This window comes from Solea senegalensis, linkage group LG15 (genome assembly GCF_019176455.1).
Source record: "Solea senegalensis isolate Sse05_10M linkage group LG15, IFAPA_SoseM_1, whole genome shotgun sequence".
Lineage (NCBI taxonomy): Eukaryota > Metazoa > Chordata > Actinopteri > Pleuronectiformes > Soleidae > Solea > Solea senegalensis.
This window is the reverse complement of record NC_058035.1, coordinates 3,990,574-4,010,586: the sequence shown is the minus strand read 5'-3', so window position 1 is coordinate 4,010,586 and position 20,013 is coordinate 3,990,574. Positions and strand designations below refer to the sequence as shown.

The following is a 20,013-nucleotide window of genomic DNA, read 5'->3' as shown; positions in this document are numbered from 1 at the left end:
CAAAAAAAAAAAAAAGAAGCGCTCCCCATGGCTTCTGTGTTTACACTCGCAGCCCCCGGGTGAATAATTGTGCTGTCGTCGGCGTGTTGTCAACGTGGATGCGGAGCAGCAAAAACTTCCCCTTCAATCAGTGATGTCAAGTGATGCATTTCCTCTCTGCCTCGTTTTCCCAGGGACCTGTGGCTTCATTGTGAACTTCCTTCTAATGTGTGTGTGTGTGTGTGTGAATGGAACCATATAATGTCAATGTGTGCATTTCTGTAAGAGGATACGTTTGGGGACACACTTGAAGACAAATTCAGGTGGGAAATAGGTAATTGGGCTGGTTTGACATATTTTTTTAGTAAATGAGTAATAATTGGCAGAACCTAAGCCTTTAAAATGTTTGTCTGGACTTTTTAAATTTAATTTAATTTAATTTAATTTAATTTAATTTAATTTAATTTAATTTAATTTACAGACAAACAATTAATTTACTATAAAAAGGATCAGAGAATGTCCAATAACTAAGTGCTTGTGTCCATTTTCCCAGAATAACTTCTAATATCTAGTAGTTTAATTATTAATTAATTAATTAATTCACAATTTACTGCATGTTAAAATAGTGTATTCACAATTTAAAATGAAGAAGAAAAAAAGGTTTATTTAGGTTGTAAATGAACAGATTTTGCATGTTAAATTTGAAATAGTATGAAACATATTTACAACAACAATTTTTTTCAGAGTCTTTGTCTCTAAATGTGCAAAAACATGCCACAAAAATGGAAACTACTGTATGCACCGGTGTTTTTCCAACTCTATCCTCTATGGCGACAAAGATGCTCATTCTCCAGCTTCCTGAAACAGCACGAGTGAAATTACCGTAATGACCACACATTGGCTTCGACGTGCAACTCCGAACTACGGAAAATGCAGCGTTCGCTTGAGCCAACGCGTCGTCAGCGATACGCTCGGTGTTAAAGGGTCACGTTAAATTTAAACCAAATCTAACAGATTATTTGGATTATTTTGATTTACATAAACAAATGCCAAATATAAAATGTTGTGGGTTAAAGCTGACACTTGATGTATAAAACTCCACCTCCAGATGTATGACATACCCTACTGTATTATTACTATTGACTAAAGTTCACGGATAGTTTAGTTTTATTGTATTTCTTACTTTTCATGAATTTAATATTTAGTTTATACATGAATTATATTTAAAATGTTTATTCATACAGTAAGTGCACGGCATGCACAAACTGCAGATTGCAGAGACGGCCCATTTCAAGCAGTGTATGCATCATTTCATAGTATTAAACTTTCATTCCTAGAGATCTACACTGGAAAGTCCTGCTCACACACGTTTATAATCATGGTAAATAAATTCACTGCAAGTCCTCAGAGATAATCTATAGCAATGTGACATTTTAAACTAATGCATCGTATGCGCGCAGCTCTCGTCACGTGACCTTGCAGAGCTCTGAGAGGTACGACAGTACATGCGCGCTGATATTATGTGTTAATTATGCTCACTTGAAATGCATACATGGATCAATAGAGGCCGGATGGACGTGGAACGTACGTGAAAACGCGAATGTGAAATCCTGCCAGCAGGGAAATTCTGTTAAGCAATTTCTGTACCGGCGTCTAATCTGAATTTATATCACCAGTACGCGCTGACGGCACGGTGAGCGATATTGCTGGCAGTAACCTTATCAGATAAACGCCATCGAGAGGCTGGAACAGCTGCTGAGCTGGGCCGTCTCAGGTATAATCACCCTTATTTCTCATGGGTACGCAACAAAAGACCAACTCTCTGTGCCACGCTGAGACACAGGAGGAGGACGATGTGAATCTCACACACACACAAAGCAATTCCTCTTTTGACAAGGATTTCTCATTAAAGCTCTTATGGCGAAGGCTTTTGGAAGCTCGCGCACAGACTGATTCCGGGAACTGTAATTTTGAGACAAACTGCACACTAATGGCTGCATCCTGTGGGAGACAACAAAACCCGGGCGGGTTATACGGCACGGTCCAAGCGTTGCATTTTGAGAAATCTATTTATGTGCAGCGGACTAACGTAATCACTCATGTAAGACACTCTACAGGATGTGTTTCCTGCTGATGCAGACAAATGGTGCCCGGGATTAATATGGATATTATGCATAATCAACATCTGTAGGCCCATTACGCAATTTCACAAAGCTCCAACGCAGATAATAAATTTCCTGCTCACCTACAACAAGATAATAGCTCATTCCATCTGACACAATAGAGCACATGACAGAGTGTAATTTATAATAAAAAGTGCTTTGTGAACAGAGATGCAGACCCCTCCCCCCCCCCGAGGCTCTTTCTCTCTGTGATTTGCTCAGAAAACTAAAACAGAAGAAAATCGTTTCTGCTTACATGTTACTTATTGTTTGTCCTGTGAGCAGATGGTCCACTCCCTCTCACTCCCTCTGTGCTGTAAACTGCATGTAAGTTTAAAAGCACTTGAACATTGGTGATGTTCTTTTGCATCAATGAAACTCAATAAAACACAACACGACTGTATCAGTGAAGTGCCGTTGAAGTGCACTAACAGCTCGTTAGTGCTGTTAGTGGTTTGTTTTTCTTAATATAAATTGTTATAAGAGCAAATTTGTACATAATATAACATTTCTGCCTTTTTTGTTAATGCCATTTCTGTAAAAGGCTCAATATTGAATCTGAATCACATTTGATCAGTGAATCACACGTTATTTCCTTAATTAAAGGCTGAATAAAATGCTTATTTATTTATTTATTTGGGAACCCCAAACAACTCTCCCAGGATGCATCAGTAGGTTGCTACCCAGTCGCTGGGAATGACTACAGTTACATCTAAAGAACGTGGAAATTATTCTACGTGTTATTGTGAATAACATTATCATCATTTCTGGTCAGAAGCATGTTATTCCTCAACTTAAATCATTGCTTGGTTGAGCTATAGTTACCACTCTATTACAGTCATACATTTTTTTTTTCTAGACGCATTTTTCATGTGGTTATTACGGTAATTTCACTCGTGATGTTGTAGGAAGCCGGCAAATCAGCGTCTTGGAAAAACACCTGTACATGCATTCCATTTTTTTTGGCCTATACTACTATAGGGTAGTAGTTACTATACTATATAAATTTCAAATTTAACACTCAAAATCTGGTGTTTGTGTTTTTTTGAAATAACACTTTTAGTTTTTCTTCATTTTAAATCATGCAGTAAATTGTAAATAACTGGCAGATATTGAAAGTTTTTCCTGGAAAAATGGGCAAAAGCACTTAACTCACAGGTCATTTTCTGGCCCTTTTCATAGTTAAAATAAGCAAAAAAAAAAACAAAACTCCCAGACGGATATTTTGAGGGTAATCTTGACAGTTGATCTGTGAGGCCTAAAAGTACGTTTGTGAGAATGAAAGGATTCCCACAAGATGTTTTTTTTGGAATATTGTGTTCTCGAGATGGAAAAAAAAATGTTTCTGAGATTCCAGTAACACCTACATCTATTCAGCTCCTGCTCTACTCCAGGTGCATGTCTGTGCCAAATTCAAAAACCCTTCACTGAAGATGTTCTTCAAACATTCCATTCACTATAGAACAGATGGATAGAACCTGAAAGGCATCCAACCAAGGCTTTACCGGTGTGGTAAAAGAATATAAACTGACGTTGACCAGAAATCTGTATATGTAGAGAAAGAAAGCGTCAAAGTGAGTTAAAGGGATGGAGAAATAAAGAGTATGAGATAGACCTAGAGCAAAGCTTGGCTCTGATGGTTGGCTCCGTTCCCACAACTCCAAAAAACTACCACTCAAATCTTTTTCCCCAAACAACACACCAGACTCCTCACTCCGTTTCTCTCCCCTCTTTTTTTTTTTTTTTTCCCTTAGTGTCCTTCAAGATCAGGCCAACTTCTCCCAAGGACACTTTGCATTATCCCCAAAGTCTTCAGCCAACTAATTAAAGATGGCAGGAGGCAAAATGTGATTACTGTGTGCTGTACGCTTAAGAAAGATATCACTTCAATGTCAAAAAAAGAGGGGAAATTTTCCAGTCAGATCAATACTCAAACAGGAGAAAAAAAACAGAAGAAGTGTGTTTTGGAGGAGTCGACGCCGCCCATGCACACACTGCAAAAACGCGAGCTGGAGCAGATCTGGCTGCAAAAGCATTTTGTTCCTGGAGCCGAGATGGCAGCGAGCCAGAGCAGCAGGTAAAGGACTTACAGCCGCCGCAGTTAACCTCTATGAAAAACTTGGATTATGATCCAGGGGGAGATTTATTTCAGGTACCACTGAGACAGTAAAATATGATACAATGGACTGTTCCAGTGATAAATCAATGAGTCTGAAGGATTATCAGGCACAGGAACTCTGCACGGAAGGTTTGAGGAAAAATGACGAGGAACAAAATTGGAACGCGAACACAGCTTTTATTCGGTCTCTGGGAGAATGAAAATGGATGCAATGTTTGTTACAAATTAATGTGAACATGTACTGCAACATTATTACTAATGACATGCTAGCATCAGCGCTTTGCTTGTCACCTTAGACCAGGGGTGTCAAACTCATTTTTGTTCAGGGGCCACATACAGCACAATGTGATCTCAAGTTGGCCGGACCAGTAAAATAATAGCATAATAACCTATGACCAACAAGAACTTCATTTTTTACAAAACATGACATTTCTTGAGAAATAAAAAGTGGAATTTCAACAATATCATGCCTAAATTTACTATTTACACATCACACTGGATCTATAAAGGCACAAACATTTAGTCCCAGGTATCTGGAAGTGAAAAATATTGCATTTGACATTACGTTTAGATTGTAATCGTAGTGTGAAATTTCAACAAATTCATCCTGTGGGCCGGATTGGACCCTCTGGCGGGCCGGTTCTGGCCCCCGGGCCGTATGTTTGACACCCCTGCCTTAGACCATATCTGAAAAAGAGCATCCTCTTCTCCCAAGGACACCAATGTGCAAGTAACAATATAATGAATAGCCACCAGGGGGCAACCCATATGTTTACAAATATAATTCAATTTGAACGGAAGATTATGGGAAAATAAGCTTCTAATTCTCACTTGATTTAATACAATCAGCTACATTTTCCTAAGGAGTTGGTCGCAATCACTACTTTGAGGTCTTGTCAGGTTTGTAAATTATATGCCCACTTAGAGGAAAGTAGGCACCGGATTATGACATGAATGGACAGTGATTGACAGCTGATAATGACAAATGGCAGCCAATGAGTTTTGGTTTGCAAAACCTCAAAACGGCGCCACCGAAATTTACAATTCTGGCAGCTTCAGAATGGGAATTCAGATTTTTATAGACAACGTCATGACTGGTTGCCACTTGGTTGTTGCCATCTCCATGTTTTTGTAAAAAAAAAAAAAGTATTATTTTGTCGGATAAGAGGGGTGGATATAAAACAGTTATTTTGTCTGCATGTTTTTGGTCCATTGAAAATGAACACAAACAAGTATTCAATCTAAAATATACATTTTTTTGAGGAGTTGGGCACCAAACTGTTTACAGTTTAAACCAATTTATTTTTGGAGGAACGCTTCCAACCTATCTGTGCCAAATATTGCTACCTGTGTGCGCATCCAAGTGAAGAGAACAACATAAATTAAAGTGAGAGGGGAAGATGCAGCTGCTCTGGCTCCAAAAGCTCAGCTCAGAAGTCCAGAAGAGTACAAAGTCTAACCTGAAGCAGACAGGCAATCCCTTTTTTTTTTGTAGCCTAACACAGTTTAGAAGCTGCACTGTGCTCTGTCCCTGATGCACGACATGGTCACTGACGACAGGCATGTGCACAGTAAATGACCATGAATACACACGGGGATATAAAATAAAAAGCCCAGCCAATGGGCTAAAACTGCCAAAACTGATTTTGGCTAAAGAGAAAAAGCCAAGCCATTTGTCCTGCTACTGTGAACACTGTGTTCTGCTCTGGCTGCCTCACAGTCCAGGGCGGGGGTATAGGAATAGTGCTCAGACGTGCCAGCCTGTTCATTTTGGAAGGTATAACATGTTTAGACTTATATTTTGTTAGTACAGTGAGAATAATGCACCGGAAACAAGGCAGCGCCAGTTTAAATGTAAATGGTTTTCATGTTTGTTTTTATTTGTTAACTTTCTACAGTAAAATATAGCTTAGTTTAAAGACTAAACACATGGAACAAAACTGTCAAAAGGGAACTCACTGTTATTGTGTCAAAATGTCCACTTAAGCCATAGAGTCCAAGCATATAGTTGACGCGTGCTTCAATTAAAAACTCCGTAGACCTCGTTTTTACTGTTTACTGAAACTTTTCTCTGTCATACAATGGCGCAGGATAAGTACAATAAGCCTTGAGTGTGCTCTCAAGGCTCCACAGCTTCAACTAAAAACTATACCATATACCATGTCCTGATCGTCCTGATTATTCAATAACCTCAAGGACATAATCAAACAACGATCTTCCATTTGGGCAATAATATAAAGTCCAGTGGACATCATTGCTGTGTAGCCTCACCGTGCAATAACAGGAGAATCATTTGCACAACACAACGAGTGCAGCGAAACAGCTACCCCTGCTTATAGGCGAGCCGAATTTAAAGGCGACATAGACGGGAAGCTCCAATTAACGCTGCGTTTGTGTGTGTATCTGCGTCATTACCTCGTTTATGAAACCCAAAAGTTTCACAACAAACAGTTCAGCCACTGCTGATAAAATAGTGTTGTATTGTTTTCCTGGGCTCTCGGCACTTCCTTAATCTGATGTCGTCATCAGAATCCCTCACCACTCCTCTCACCACCGTCTGCTGAGATGCAGAGCACCCACCGTGCCAGAGGGGGAGCTGTGTATCTGAGAGCTGGCCTACCAATTACGTCACTTCCAGGTACCTGGCCAATCACAGCACAGTCCACGTTCTGGGCGCGGCTGACGAGAGCGTCAGTGAGGAGATATTTTGATCGGCTCGTTTGCAGCGACTAGGAGGTTTTTAACCATGAAAACAAGTTAATATATGTAAGTAGACGTCCATAACTAACATATATGTGCAATACAAGCATTCGATGTCGCCTTTAACCTCGTATTGATAAATTAATTTACTGTGACAGGACGTGTGAAGGGCGTGGAAGGACGGGACAGGAGGAGGAGGATGATATGAAGGGGCTAGAAAATGGACATGGACAGGAAAAGAGGAAGAGGGAGTGAACAGACATCACAGCACATGTGCAGATCACGACCTTGCGGAGTTTGTTACAGGTCGGCAGAGATTTTCCTCAGACAGCAGAGACGTTTGTTTCACAGCCGTGATTTGGCATCCGAGTTGACAGCCAAACAAGCAGGAGGAGATAATTCTTCCCCACATAAACGAGCGGCGACAAAAGACAGAGCAACGTAGAGTTCAGCTTATCTCACGCGCTTGACAGATCTAATTAGTCTCGAGGAAAAGTGGGATTTTTTCTCTCTGCGCCTCTGTGGTACCACATGTGCATTGTCATCGACGTCATTACACTAACGTGCATCTTTCCCATAGAAATCAGATCATGTTGCTATGGGGATTTTTTTTTTTCTTTCGCTCCCTTGTCAAGAGCATAATGACTTTGTTTAGATGTGGCGTGCGTTTCAAAAGGGCTCCTTTTCCTCTTTTCTTTCCTGTCACAGAAGAATGAAAGGAAATGTTCTCACAGGGAAACGCATGGTCTCTTTTCACGGAGCTTGTTCTACGTACACATGCGGCTCATTGTGTTTCAAGGAGAAAAGCTGACGGAGAGAAAAAAACCAAAAACATAACGCATTTGAATGAAAACTGCACACTCGAATAGGACTTGAAGTAACACACGATGACTATAGATTTGAAGAACACTATATTTAGGTTTGTTAGCATGTGTCACCAGGGGAACACTGACTTCATTTAGTGGCAATCTTTCATTTGACGTTTAAATCTGACGATAAAAATGTGCTTTGGGTGATCGGACAGTAATAAACTGAGGGCACATTATTGATCCGACTGACCAAAACATTTCCAGAGGTTGTCAAGGAGACAATATGACTACAGTGAACACACGTTTACTTTATTATTTCAATATTTTCAGCAGCAGTTTGCACCTAAAAACACCTAAAAACAGCCTCCTCATCTTATTCAAAACATGTGCATGAAGTTGAAACCAATTAAAAAAAAGTTAACTCCTACAAAACTGCTTGAAGGATGCAGGATGGCATACACTCGCCCGGGGCCCCAAGATGAAAGATGGAGTGGGGCCCCCTTGGGGAGCTGCAAAACACCATAAAGGGCATTTTAATTTCATCATTTATTAATGAATCCATTAACGTACTTTTAAATCATGTACTTGTAGAATATTTTTATGCCATTTTTGTACATCCAATTTTACATTGAACTATTTATGTAGGTCTGTATGTTTCCATCCTTTATTGTCCATTAAAATATCAAATTTATTATTCGGTAATGTATTTTTAGACTGACAGAATACATAAAATGTTATAAATAATTATTTAATACCATTTCTGTGAAAAGGTATTATGTTGGGCCTCCATGTCCCGGGTGCTTGGGGCCCTAACATGCTTGGAAACGCCCCTGCAAAGACGCCTGCCATCATTTTCTGTTCTTTTTTTCCCCCTTTCATTCTTGATTTCTCATAGATGATGTAAAGCACATTGTCAGAGTGATCAAATCTCCCTGGAAACACATCAGCAACAAGTATAAACTTAACCAGATTAAAATCATATTTGGACACAAGAGCAAGGTGTTGAAAACCAAGCGTCTCTTATCTACTTGTACAACTTTCCCTTTGCTTCAGGATGTGTTTCTATTTCATATATAAAGCTTCTTGAAGCTGATGCCGTTTTATCTGCTTGGAATCAGTTGCAAGAAACACCTGAATCTGAGAGAACCTGTCTCACTGGTTGCCTTTAAAATAATTCTGAATAACTTGGGATGGCAGGTGAAGCTCTTGAATTTTTCCCGTTTTATCCGCTGTTGTCTTGTTTGGCCAGGAATCTTTGATTTCGAAAACACAATGAAACTTTTCTGCTGATAAAGAAACCCCAAAAGTCTCCCCATGTGTGCCCAGCTCTTTGTCTATTCTTCTCTCGCTCTCTCACACACTCACATGTACAGTATGAGCACCGTGGTCCCCCCAGACGGTGCTATTGAAGTCTTTAATCAAGACTAATGTGGAATGTCCTACGCGACCACCATTAATCATTTCAAATTGCCCTGCTGTGCCATTGATCAATGCTATAGATCACAGCATTTGCTGCAAGCACAGGTCTGCATGTCTGACCCGTCCCCGCTTCCACTGCACAACCAGTCGAACCGTAAATATTACATGTAACCGTGTCATTTCCATCGCTCTGATATGGAAAGAAAACATAACAACACATCCTTCATTCTTCGAAGCACATCGTCCACATGGAAATCCTTTTGTGTTTAAGTGTTCCCCTTAAAATGACGCTCACCGCTGTAGTAGATTAGAATGAGTCTTTTTTGTGATCGTGAATTCGACCTCTGTATTTAACCCAGGGGTGTCAAACATACGGCCCGGGGGCCAGAAAGGGTCCAATCCGGCCCACAGGATGAATTTGTTGAAATTTCACACTACGATTACAATCTAAACGTAATGTCAAATGCAATATTTTTCACTTCCAGATACCTGGGACTAAATGTTTGTGCCTTTATAGATCCAGTGTGATGTGTAAATAGTACATTTAGGCATGAAATTGTTGAAATTCCACTTATATTTCTCAAGAAATTTAAGTTCTTGTTGGTCATAGGTTATTATGCTATTATGTTACTGGTTCCGGCCAACTTGAGATCACATTGTGCTGTATGTGGCCCCTGAACAAAAATGAGTTTGACACCCCGGATTTAACCCATCCTTGTTACACACAGTAACAAACACACACACGCAAGCCTGGTGCAGGAGCTTATCTCAAAACAAGGCTGCTTGGGTATAAAGCTGACATGACAATGTAAACACCTGTGGTGGCACCTTGTAAAAGTGACACAGTCTTAAAAAGTACAGAAGCTGTTACTCACAGCTTATTTTATATTATGTTGAGACACTTCAAGTGCAAGTGGCCTCCACTTCCTGGTAAGAAAACTAAAAAAAAAACAACAAATTCAGCCCAAGCTTTGTGGAATAAATCAGTTTACAGTCAAAAACACTGATGTGTAACATACACATTATTGGAAACTTCTTTTGTGTAATTTTCGTAACTATATACTTTTTCTCCCCACACACAAACATAACAAAGTTGGGAGCCCACTGATTTCTGTCCGCTCGGTAGATTTGTACTTGTTGTGATTTGTCTTCCTGCGGACTGTTTTTCCTGGGACGGGGCCAAGTGGTTAACAAACAGCAGTTTATTAATTGGATGTGGACGCGTGTTTGTGTAAGGGAGGACCGGGATCGTTTCACACTGGCCGTGGAGCAGGTGTGCCAAAAAAGCAAAGTGCGCAGGGTCAGCAGATTCAAGCAAGACCAAAAAAAAAAACAAACAAACACAAGAATGAGTCTGCTCAGAAACCCTGCCGTTACTCAGCACAGAGAGGCCCTACATCCTAATCTCTTGAGTTTATTTGCTTTATACTCTGTACAAGTATATAATGAATGGTCCTCAAAAATAACTTTGTTCGCTCTCTCTTTTTTTTTTTGCCTGATTCAGCATTTTGTTCTTAAGTAGCATCACAGTTGGATAACTTCTCTACTGTTCACTTTCAAGCAATACTTTAATTGGATCCAGATCCCTGTCTGCCAAGGACCGGGTGGTGCCTAAAAGATGACGTCCTCTCGAAAGGGAACGCACCCCAGTCACACCCTGGATACAAAGACCTGTGACGATCGGGGAGAGGTGACGGGGGCAGGATCATGAAGTCTGGAAGCCCCCAGCCACAACCCGGCACACAGGCGGTGGGTGTTTGATGATGGTTTAAACCCCTGGATGAGGCAGAAATACCCATGACTGAGCAGCAAGGATCCACACTGCTCACCCCAGAAGGGGAGAAGGGTTAGAAAAGGTACCCTAAACATAGCCTGCCTCACCTACCCTGTCTGGATTACCGCATCCAGAGGGGTCAGAAACCTCCTGGCATCTCCACCTCCTGAGATTAAAAGGTGACTCAGTTTTAAACAAATCACATCGTCATAAGTAGCCATTTAAAAAAAAATACAATGCTGCAACTGTGAAACAAATATTCTAATCACATGAAAGGAGAAATAAACAAACCACAACATAACTAAATGACTGTAGTCTGTAGCTTAGTGAAGACTTTATGCCATATTTAGGGTTTTTAAATTGTATCAGATTAATAGGTTTATCTATTTTCAGACATCCGATCAAGTTATCTATCATTCAATTATATCATTCCTATTGAAAACACACAAATAGAACATTCCAGTACTGAGTACCACAAACACAAACCCTTTACCAAACACACAGCCTTGGGGCATTAAACATGGAGAGGGGTTGCCTTGAGGAAAATTCAGTCGTGTAGATTTATTGCCGCGAATCGAACGTCACCCGTTCGTTTCATTCACCTTTGACTCGTCTTATCAAACTGCAGCCGCGACGAAGCAGAAACACGCAGAGGTCAGAGACCACCTGTTCTCGGCTGACTCAACTGGTGAAGCCACATCAGAGGACACATCTGGTCTGACGCGGAGGAAGAGGAGGGACGACAATGACAGCTCGCTCACGGCTGCGGCTGCTGCTGCTGCTGCTGCTGCTGCTGAGCCTCAGGCTGGTGACAGATGACTCACAGCTGAGGCTGAGGTCACTGGAGCTCACACGGAGAACAGAGAACCGCGGGGTCAGTCTGGACACCCACTTTATTTTCCCTCATTCTGTGCAGTGACATTTTTAGTTATAAGAAGTTTTTGTTTTGTTTGGCAAGTCTTTAAGATTGTGTTGTGTGAGGGTTGTGCTTAGAGGTCAGGTTTTATATGCTTTTACGATGCCGATTTTTTAGAAATCCATGCTGCTAATGGCCGAGAAGAGATGTATTCAGCCGATTTCCTCCATCTGATAAAATATGATGATAACAAATGCTAATGGTCTGTCACTCGCTGTATTTTCAATAGGAATAATGTAAACACATGAAAGTAGTCATTAAATAAAACTTTTGGATGAAAAAAACAAGTTTTATTGACTTGGAAAATAAGATTCTAAGAACAAAATACGTAAATGAATTGGCCAATGAATCAGTCTAGTTGTGTGGCATATCCTGATTTATGGGAGAGGAGGAATCGAATTAATCTCTTTGTCTACTATACATATTTTGAGACCAGTGTATTTCTATTTATTTTTTAATTGTATCATCCATAGATAATTTGCTTGGCCCTAAAAAGGCTAACAAGATATTATTTAGAGACAGAGACTAGCAAATCAAATCAGGACATACTGTAAATTATACATTATACAACCAACTTATTGACATTAAACTCAAAACGGTGTTTGCATGAAGTAATAATCAGTGCACCAGAACATTTCCAGACTTTGATAAGACGTCTATTTCAGTTAAACCATCATAATAAGGAACAAGCGGGAGTGCAGATTACTCTCATTTTCATACGATATAGTGACAATTATGGTCGTCTCAGATTAGCAGAACATCAGAGGTGATCAAATGTTTCATTTTCAAATGTGGGCAACAGTAGTTGCCTCTCAGCGTGTGATCCAGAGTCACGGTGATGGACGTGTCGCCAGATGTCGATAATTGCCGATTAATTAATCATTTGTGTTGTAAAAAAAAATAAATAAATATTGCATCTCCACGAGGTAATGAAGTGGTGAAAAAAGTGGTGACACTGCGATAAACAAATCGATTATTCTCTTCATTAGCTGAAAACAGAGATCTTGTTTTCAATTTATAATGAAAACACACTCAAAATGAATCATCCGTTCTTGGAACAGTAAAACGAGTTATCGATGAAGTGTTGCGTCATCTCTGTTTTTGAACACAAGTAACATTGATTCCTCGTAATACCAATCCCAGTTTGCCTCAGTGTTCTTTACAATCTGGACACACAGCGTCATCCTTTGGCCCTTAGACACAGAACAACTCCCAAAAATAACCTTTTTACCACAAGATAGCACAAGTCTTACATGATTCAACTCTCCTTCGGTTTATTTACCGAACAGAAATGGGTCCAATCTGCGGCAAACACTTTGTGCGTGGGCACGGATCATAGATCCACACGTTTATGAACTCTGCATGACATTCACCACTTGTTTCACAGTTCACTGTTATTTTCCCGCAAGTCTGAAAGGGGAATGGAGTGATGAAAGGAGCGAGAGAGAGAGAGGAGGGGAGGACAAGTGTGTCCTCAGAACCCTCTTCTGCCTTATTCTTTATCGAGAGAGGGGGAGAGAGAGAGAGAGAGAGGGGAACCATAAGAGTCCAATCACTTGGAAAGATATTTTCTCCCTCCTCGAATGCACTACATCACAGCTGAGACACACACAACTTCTTCTCATTTTCGCATATATAATATCAACAGACTCATGCTGCGTTCACACTATACTCCATTACTGTTTGAGAACCCAAATTCTGCTCTGGATCCACCAGCGTTTTAGAGCCCAGGTTCCGCTAGACTCGGCGACATTCAGCCGGTCCGAGTTTGCTTTCACACTTTAGTGAAACAAACCTTTTGTAATTCCCCTCCTCGCCTAAGGCGGCGCTGTGTCAAGAATTACTGAAGGAGAAGACAAAGACAAAGAATGAAGGAGAAAACTGGCTCATCTGTTGGTTCATGCTGGACAACTTCCGTTTCCCCCCCGTCTATCGTACCTACAGTACATATGTTTTGGTTGTGTTTACCCACAATGCCCTGCGTTGTAGTCCACGTCCTGCATTTGCGAACCAAACCCTATTACACAGAACACATTTCCATGTGTTTTGTTTACTTAGTGTTCCGGTGTAATGTCAAGGAATAAATCAACTTCATTATCAGTCCAAACAAACACTTCTCTATTGTGAGCTACGTGTATTGTTTGTCTACCTGAGCGACACGGTGCCTCGAGATAATGCATGTTGTGATTTGGCGCCAATACAAATACAAATAAAATGTAATTGACAAAAGTTTGTTTTGTCTTCTGACTGGATAATAAAGGGTTTAACGGTTTAGTTATATTACCGCCTGCTGACTTTGCATGACAAAGATGTTTTTGAGAAGTTTGTTTTAAAAATAATCCTTTTTTTTTTGTTTTAAAAATGTAATGTTTTATAGTAATTTACTTTTCATTGACACAAATATGGTTTTTAAATAGTAATGCAACCAAATCGAAGCCACAAAGGACTGAAAAAATAAAAGTGTACCTTTCTTAACAAATTACCATTAAAAGTGGACTAGGCCTTTAGCAGGGCGTGTGGGTTCATCTATTGGCACGAGTATGGAAAGACAAGGAAAAATGAATCAGAGCGAGACTCACTCGTTTTTCTCCAGCAACAAGATCAGCTGTTCACCTTCTGCACGTACCAGCAGCTGGAGTGACGCAGGATAACTCTGAAACACACACACACACAAAACAAGAAGATGAGTTTTCGAGAGGCGGTGCCCAAAGTTCACACATCCCGTCTGTGGTTCAACATTTTGAGTCACACTTCGCCTCGCTCTGACACACGGGGCAGGATGTGGCAACGAGGCACAATAGAGGAGGAGGAACAGGATGAAAACTTCCACATCCCACACTTCCCAAGTCTGTGCAGGACAAAAACGTCGAGTTTTCACAACTTCAGCCAAACGTCTAGAGATTTTCTTCCTTTCCATCTCATTTTCAATCCTATATTCAGCACTTTTGCGAAAAGTTTTGAAAAGGTACTTAATATTTAGATTCTTATCCGCCTTGCAGTTGCATATGAAAAAGATCCTATCTGCCCCTCTGTTCCACATTTACTCCGCAGCGGCACGGGGACTTCAAACACACAGCCGGCACAATTAGGATCTACAGTAGAGTCAAAGACATGGACATCAGAGTCCTGCATCACATGGTGTGGCCCCCTTATCTCCGGATAGGATCGTGACGGCAGGCGGAAGAAATGACTCATTCTAAAATGACACTAAGGTTGATTTTTCAAAGCGTCTTAGTAAGTTAGCTTCTTCCATCTTAAGCAATTACTTCACTCTTTATGTCTAAAGCTGACGGTAAAAGCCTTCCCGCACCCCTTTGCCTTTTATTGGGATCACATTTATCAGATTTCTGTTTTTTTCTATTCAATAATGTTTAGAGTCTTTTGAAAGTCAGCCATTTGTGACTTCATGAAATCAAATTATAGTCGCTGATGACAGGTTTTTTTAGTTGGTTTTGCTGTGTGTTATTAAACCAACAGAAACCATGGGATGTTTTAGGGATTTTAAATGAAGGATTAGTAGGTTAGTCAATCTACTAATCCTTCCATCTTCTACTGCTTTATCCTCCACAGGACGGTAGCAAGGAGCGCTGGTGCCAACCTCAGCCTGACATAGGGCGATAGGCGGGGTCACACCCTGGACAGATCGCCAGTCAATCACATAGAGGCAAACAACCATCCACTCTCACACTCACGTTCAATTTAGAGTGTCCAATTTACCTAATCCCCTAATCCCCATATGTTTTTGGACTGTGGGAGAAAACCCGAGCACACACAGGGAGAACATGCAAACTCCATGCAGAAAGGCCCTTGTTGCGACCAGGGCTCGAACCCGGCAAGAGTGCTAACGAGAGCTGCAACTAACGATTATTTTCTCAATGAATCGATTAATCGGTTGGTCCGTAAAATAGAAAACCTTAAAAATGTTGATCGGCGTTCATCAAACCTGGAAAATGATGATGTTCTCAAATGTCTTGTTTTGTCCACGAACCAAAATGGTTCACTTTGAATGATTTCTTTGTTATCCAGAGCAAAGTAATGAAGAAAATATTCACGTTTAAGACGCATAAACAATCAGAAATCTCGTTTTAGTCATGAAAAAAGCTTCAAGGCATTCATTTAGTAATCGATTAATAATCGATTAATCGATTAATTGTTTCAGCTCTAGTGCTAACCACTACTAAATTGTGTTCAGTATTTTTAGAAAATTCAGAAGTCCAGATAAATGAAAGCACTTAAACAAAAAGGTCAAGGTTCAGGGTTATTTATTCAATGTATACTAGAGTGCAGAAACCACAAAGCCACAGTGATGCAGGAGATTTTAATGGTGAGATACGTTAACGATTTAATCCTGTGTGACGTTTCCCTCCCCCCCGAAGAAAGAAAGCTAGAATCAGACATTTGTGAAAAGAGTTATCCGTGTGAGACCTTGCCCTCGCAGCTGATCCTGTAAGACGACAGCCCGACACATGCACAGTGAGGAATTGTGCATACGTGAACTGTGTTCCTTCTGCAGTGACATTTCTTAAGTCTGCTAACCGCCGCCCTCAGGCGAACACTTTTTCTCTCAGAAAGTGGCCTTCAGCTTTATCTGAGAGCTTGTGTGCTTTTCTTGTGTGGAATTGCAGCTGCAAGTTAAGTGTGTGTGTGTGTGTGTGTGTGAGTGTGGAGAGTTTATATCATATCAGCGGTCCGGCAAAGACTGTAAGCAATGACTCTGCGGTGCTTTACGGCTGCTTGATAACCTTCTATTGACACATGGGGGCAGCTATATAAATCCGTTATCCGGGGAGGTTTAAGCCATCGGGTCTCTCGATAAGACAATCACCAGCTGCCCTAGCGGTCACTTTAATTTAGCGAGGGTCAGCTTATAGACAGCCTACTGTAAGAACCCTCTCTATCTCCTCCGCTGTGTCAGCAGCAGCTAAAAAGCACAAGCATATCTGATGGAGATATAATAATAGGGTCCATAATTAATTCCATAAAAGCACCAGTTTAATTTTCCTCACTCCGATGTGACATGTTTGCGGTAAACAGTCATCTTGTAATTAACATCGCTGTCCTTCCTCTATACTGACCGACCTTGAGGAAGGAGCAAAAAAAAAAAGAAAAGAACTCTGATGGTGTGAGAGGAAAAAACATTAGATTTCTCAGGAGGTTTTTAACACCTACACATTTTCCCGTCTCTAGAGATTCTTCTTTGCTTGTTTTCCCAGCCTAGAGAGTCTGACATGATTGTTAATGCTGTGCTGTATCCATGCAAAGGCAAGTGGGTAGTGTTTCTGCATCAGTTTTACAAAATTAATCCTGTCACACACACACACCAAGTTCTCAGAAACAATTTGTCCACATTAAAAACACAAAAAAAACTCATGTTGAGTGCCGTCACAAGCATGCCAAGTCAACAGGTGGCGACATAACCATCACTGTAAAGTCTTCTTGGGCCAATCGGAAGCGAGACGGCCAAAAAAAGGCACAGCCTGAATCCCCACGAGAGGATTATCAAATCGGACTTGATTTTAAAAAAACGTGGGAGACCACAGACGCATCAAACTTAATCCTGAGGAACTGCGATCCGTTCATGCAGGAAGTCTTTTTACAGTGACGCTGAAAACAACTGCTTTACAAGTCACCAAGTGTGATGGCTCCGCCCACGTTGACGATGGAATTACATTGCAATGGAATCAATTTCAGGGAGGAGAGTCCGGGGATTTGGGATCTCACTGAATTTTTCATGATTTAACGTGACTTCAGAATATAAACAGACATGGAATTGGATGGTTTGTTACGGTTCTAAAGAAAAGTATGTAATATCTGTTTCCCGGTCAACTTGCGGGTCCTAAATCCAATTATCCTCTAGTATGGGGCGGGCTTTAAGCAAACAAGAAAACAAAAACTGTATGTGTACGCATGTTCAAAGTCCAGAGACACTGATGCATTAAAAGCGAAAGACTCCACAATGATCAGAGATTGTGAAAGTCTTCAACCTGACGGGAGTTTTCAAAAACAATGTGCATTCTCACCTGCAGGAGGAAGCTACCTGCCTACATGAGGCCTGGGCCTCGTATAGAACAGGAAAGACACGACGCAATCTGCGAGGCAGCTGCAGCATCTTTCTTTCTCGCACGCCTCATTGTACTCCCCGCTCGTATAGAGCTGTTGAAAGGCAGAAGAGTAGCGGGGACAATTTTGCAGCATGTACCGCCTGCGGGACAGGCTCTTATTCAACCAAACAACACTGAGGACTTACTCCAAACAAAGGAGGGGGGAGCAAGTGAGGACAGACGCCACAACAGAGAGGATGAACAGAGCTGAGGGAGGCAGAGAACCGAGCGACGTGCGCGGAATTTGAATACGGTGGATATGGCAAAGAAAAAAGATGTGTGCTTTTGTAATCTCCCTGGCATCAGCTATACTCTGCTGTCTGAACCACGTTATTGCCAATTAACCCGGTGTGGTGCAGCGACCTTGTGAGTATTTACCCCGGCTTTGAGCTGGTTCAGAGGTCTTAGCTCCTTGCCCTTCAGCAGCAGAGGGACAGTGGTCTCATGGCGTTGTGGTTGGTTGGTTCCCGCCTGCTGTTTGGCCTCCTCTGGTCCAACTGTGAAAAGATAGACGGCACAGATTCAATCGACTTGGACGGTTTAAGGTTCATTCTGTGAGAAACTGTATTAAATGTTGGGCTCGACAATGGCAGAAACATCCACAGTAGATTTCGTCAACAGGTGGACAAAGACGTGGGCGACGGGGGTCAAAACTGCTCCGTCATGTCCTCAATAATTCAAGCACAGCCGTAATGTTTGAAGGAAAGAAAGAAAAAGTGCAACAAAAGGCAGGGAGGGTTTATACACAGCACAGCGCCATTACGTTTGTGCACTGCGAGAAACGGTAAAAGCTTGCTCTTGTTCCTGTGAGGAGACGTGCTGTCCCCAAAGACCCACTGCGATGGAGCAATAATTGATGCCCTCGCAAAGTTTATAAAGGAACTTTATGACATGTTCAGACAGGAATGGAGTTTTAAAAAGAAACAAAACAACTGGCGTGAAAAAATATACATTCTACTTTCCACATCTCTTTTCTCTTTATTGTACACACTCCGTTTGGAAGCTGCTGCTGCTGCTGCTGCTGTTTTCTCCCACACTTCATTTTCTCTCTTAAACATTGATCGTTCTACTTTTATCTTTAATGTCTAATTTGGTCAACATTTATCATAGAAGAGAACAGAAAGCATGTTCACACGGAAGAAGCTAAAATTAGAAAGCCTGCGTTTGATTTACAAAAGAAGCCACTCAAACCAAAGACAAATTACACTTTGTTGGCAAACTTAAACACAAAGGCAATTCTTCATAACTTGAGCAGTTGCTGTCGCCAGCTCAACTGTTTAATTGGGACTATCTGGCACTTTATAATTACATGAGTATTTCTCGCATGTCACTATTCTGCAGTGTAAGCGGTGGTTACGAGGCTGGATCATGAAAGACACTAAATAATGACCAAAATGGAGTGTCTTCGTTTGAGAATCAAAAGCTCATATAGCAAATACTTCAGCCAACACTTAAAAAATGCCCCATTTTTGCAAGAAACTTCAGTGCAGTAGTTGCTTTGTGTAACGCAGCAAACTGGGCATTAACATTTGAAAATAGCCAGGAGCTAAATCTAGTACAAAGGATCTTTTCATGAACTCATTGTCTACCGTTGTATCCTCCACATGATCCATCCACAAGTCCATCGTAGGGCAAACAACCATTCACTCTCACACAAGTGCCCCAAGAACACCCACACAATGCAAAATCCACATAGAAAGGCCTTTGTGGAAAGACCAGGTGGCAAACCTAGGTCTTTTTGCTGTAAGGCAACACTGCTGGTCACTTCTCCGCCATGTGGCATCTCATTTTTACATTTTAAATGAATGAATTCATGTAGCAGGCAGTCCTTACATAGCCAAGGGTATTTGGCTTGAGACCAGAGGGTTGCTGGTTCGAGAAGGTACCCAATCCCCACTGCTCAGTGATAACACTCTAAATTAGCCTATTTTTTTTTTAACCTTCTCCAAATGACTTTTTCACAACCTTTTCTGCTCTATGTTCTGTACAAAAGTAAGTTTTTCTATCTGTACATATCAGATAACGCGTATACCA

General features: G+C 41.1%; 1 protein-coding gene across 3 annotated transcripts in view; it reads right to left on the bottom strand.

Annotated features, from left to right (window-relative positions):
- Positions 1 to 20,013, bottom strand: part of adam12b (ADAM metallopeptidase domain 12b) — a 99,395-nt gene that overhangs the window by 65,214 nt on the left and 14,168 nt on the right. For all 3 annotated transcript variants that reach the window (XM_044046266.1, XM_044046268.1, XM_044046267.1), the window contains 2 exons: positions 18,358 to 18,476; positions 14,458 to 14,531 (listed from right to left, as the gene is read on the bottom strand). In XM_044046266.1, the coding sequence (XP_043902201.1) occupies positions 14,458 to 14,531; positions 18,358 to 18,476 (193 nt within the window). The remainder of the gene's footprint in view (positions 1 to 14,457; positions 14,532 to 18,357; positions 18,477 to 20,013) is intronic.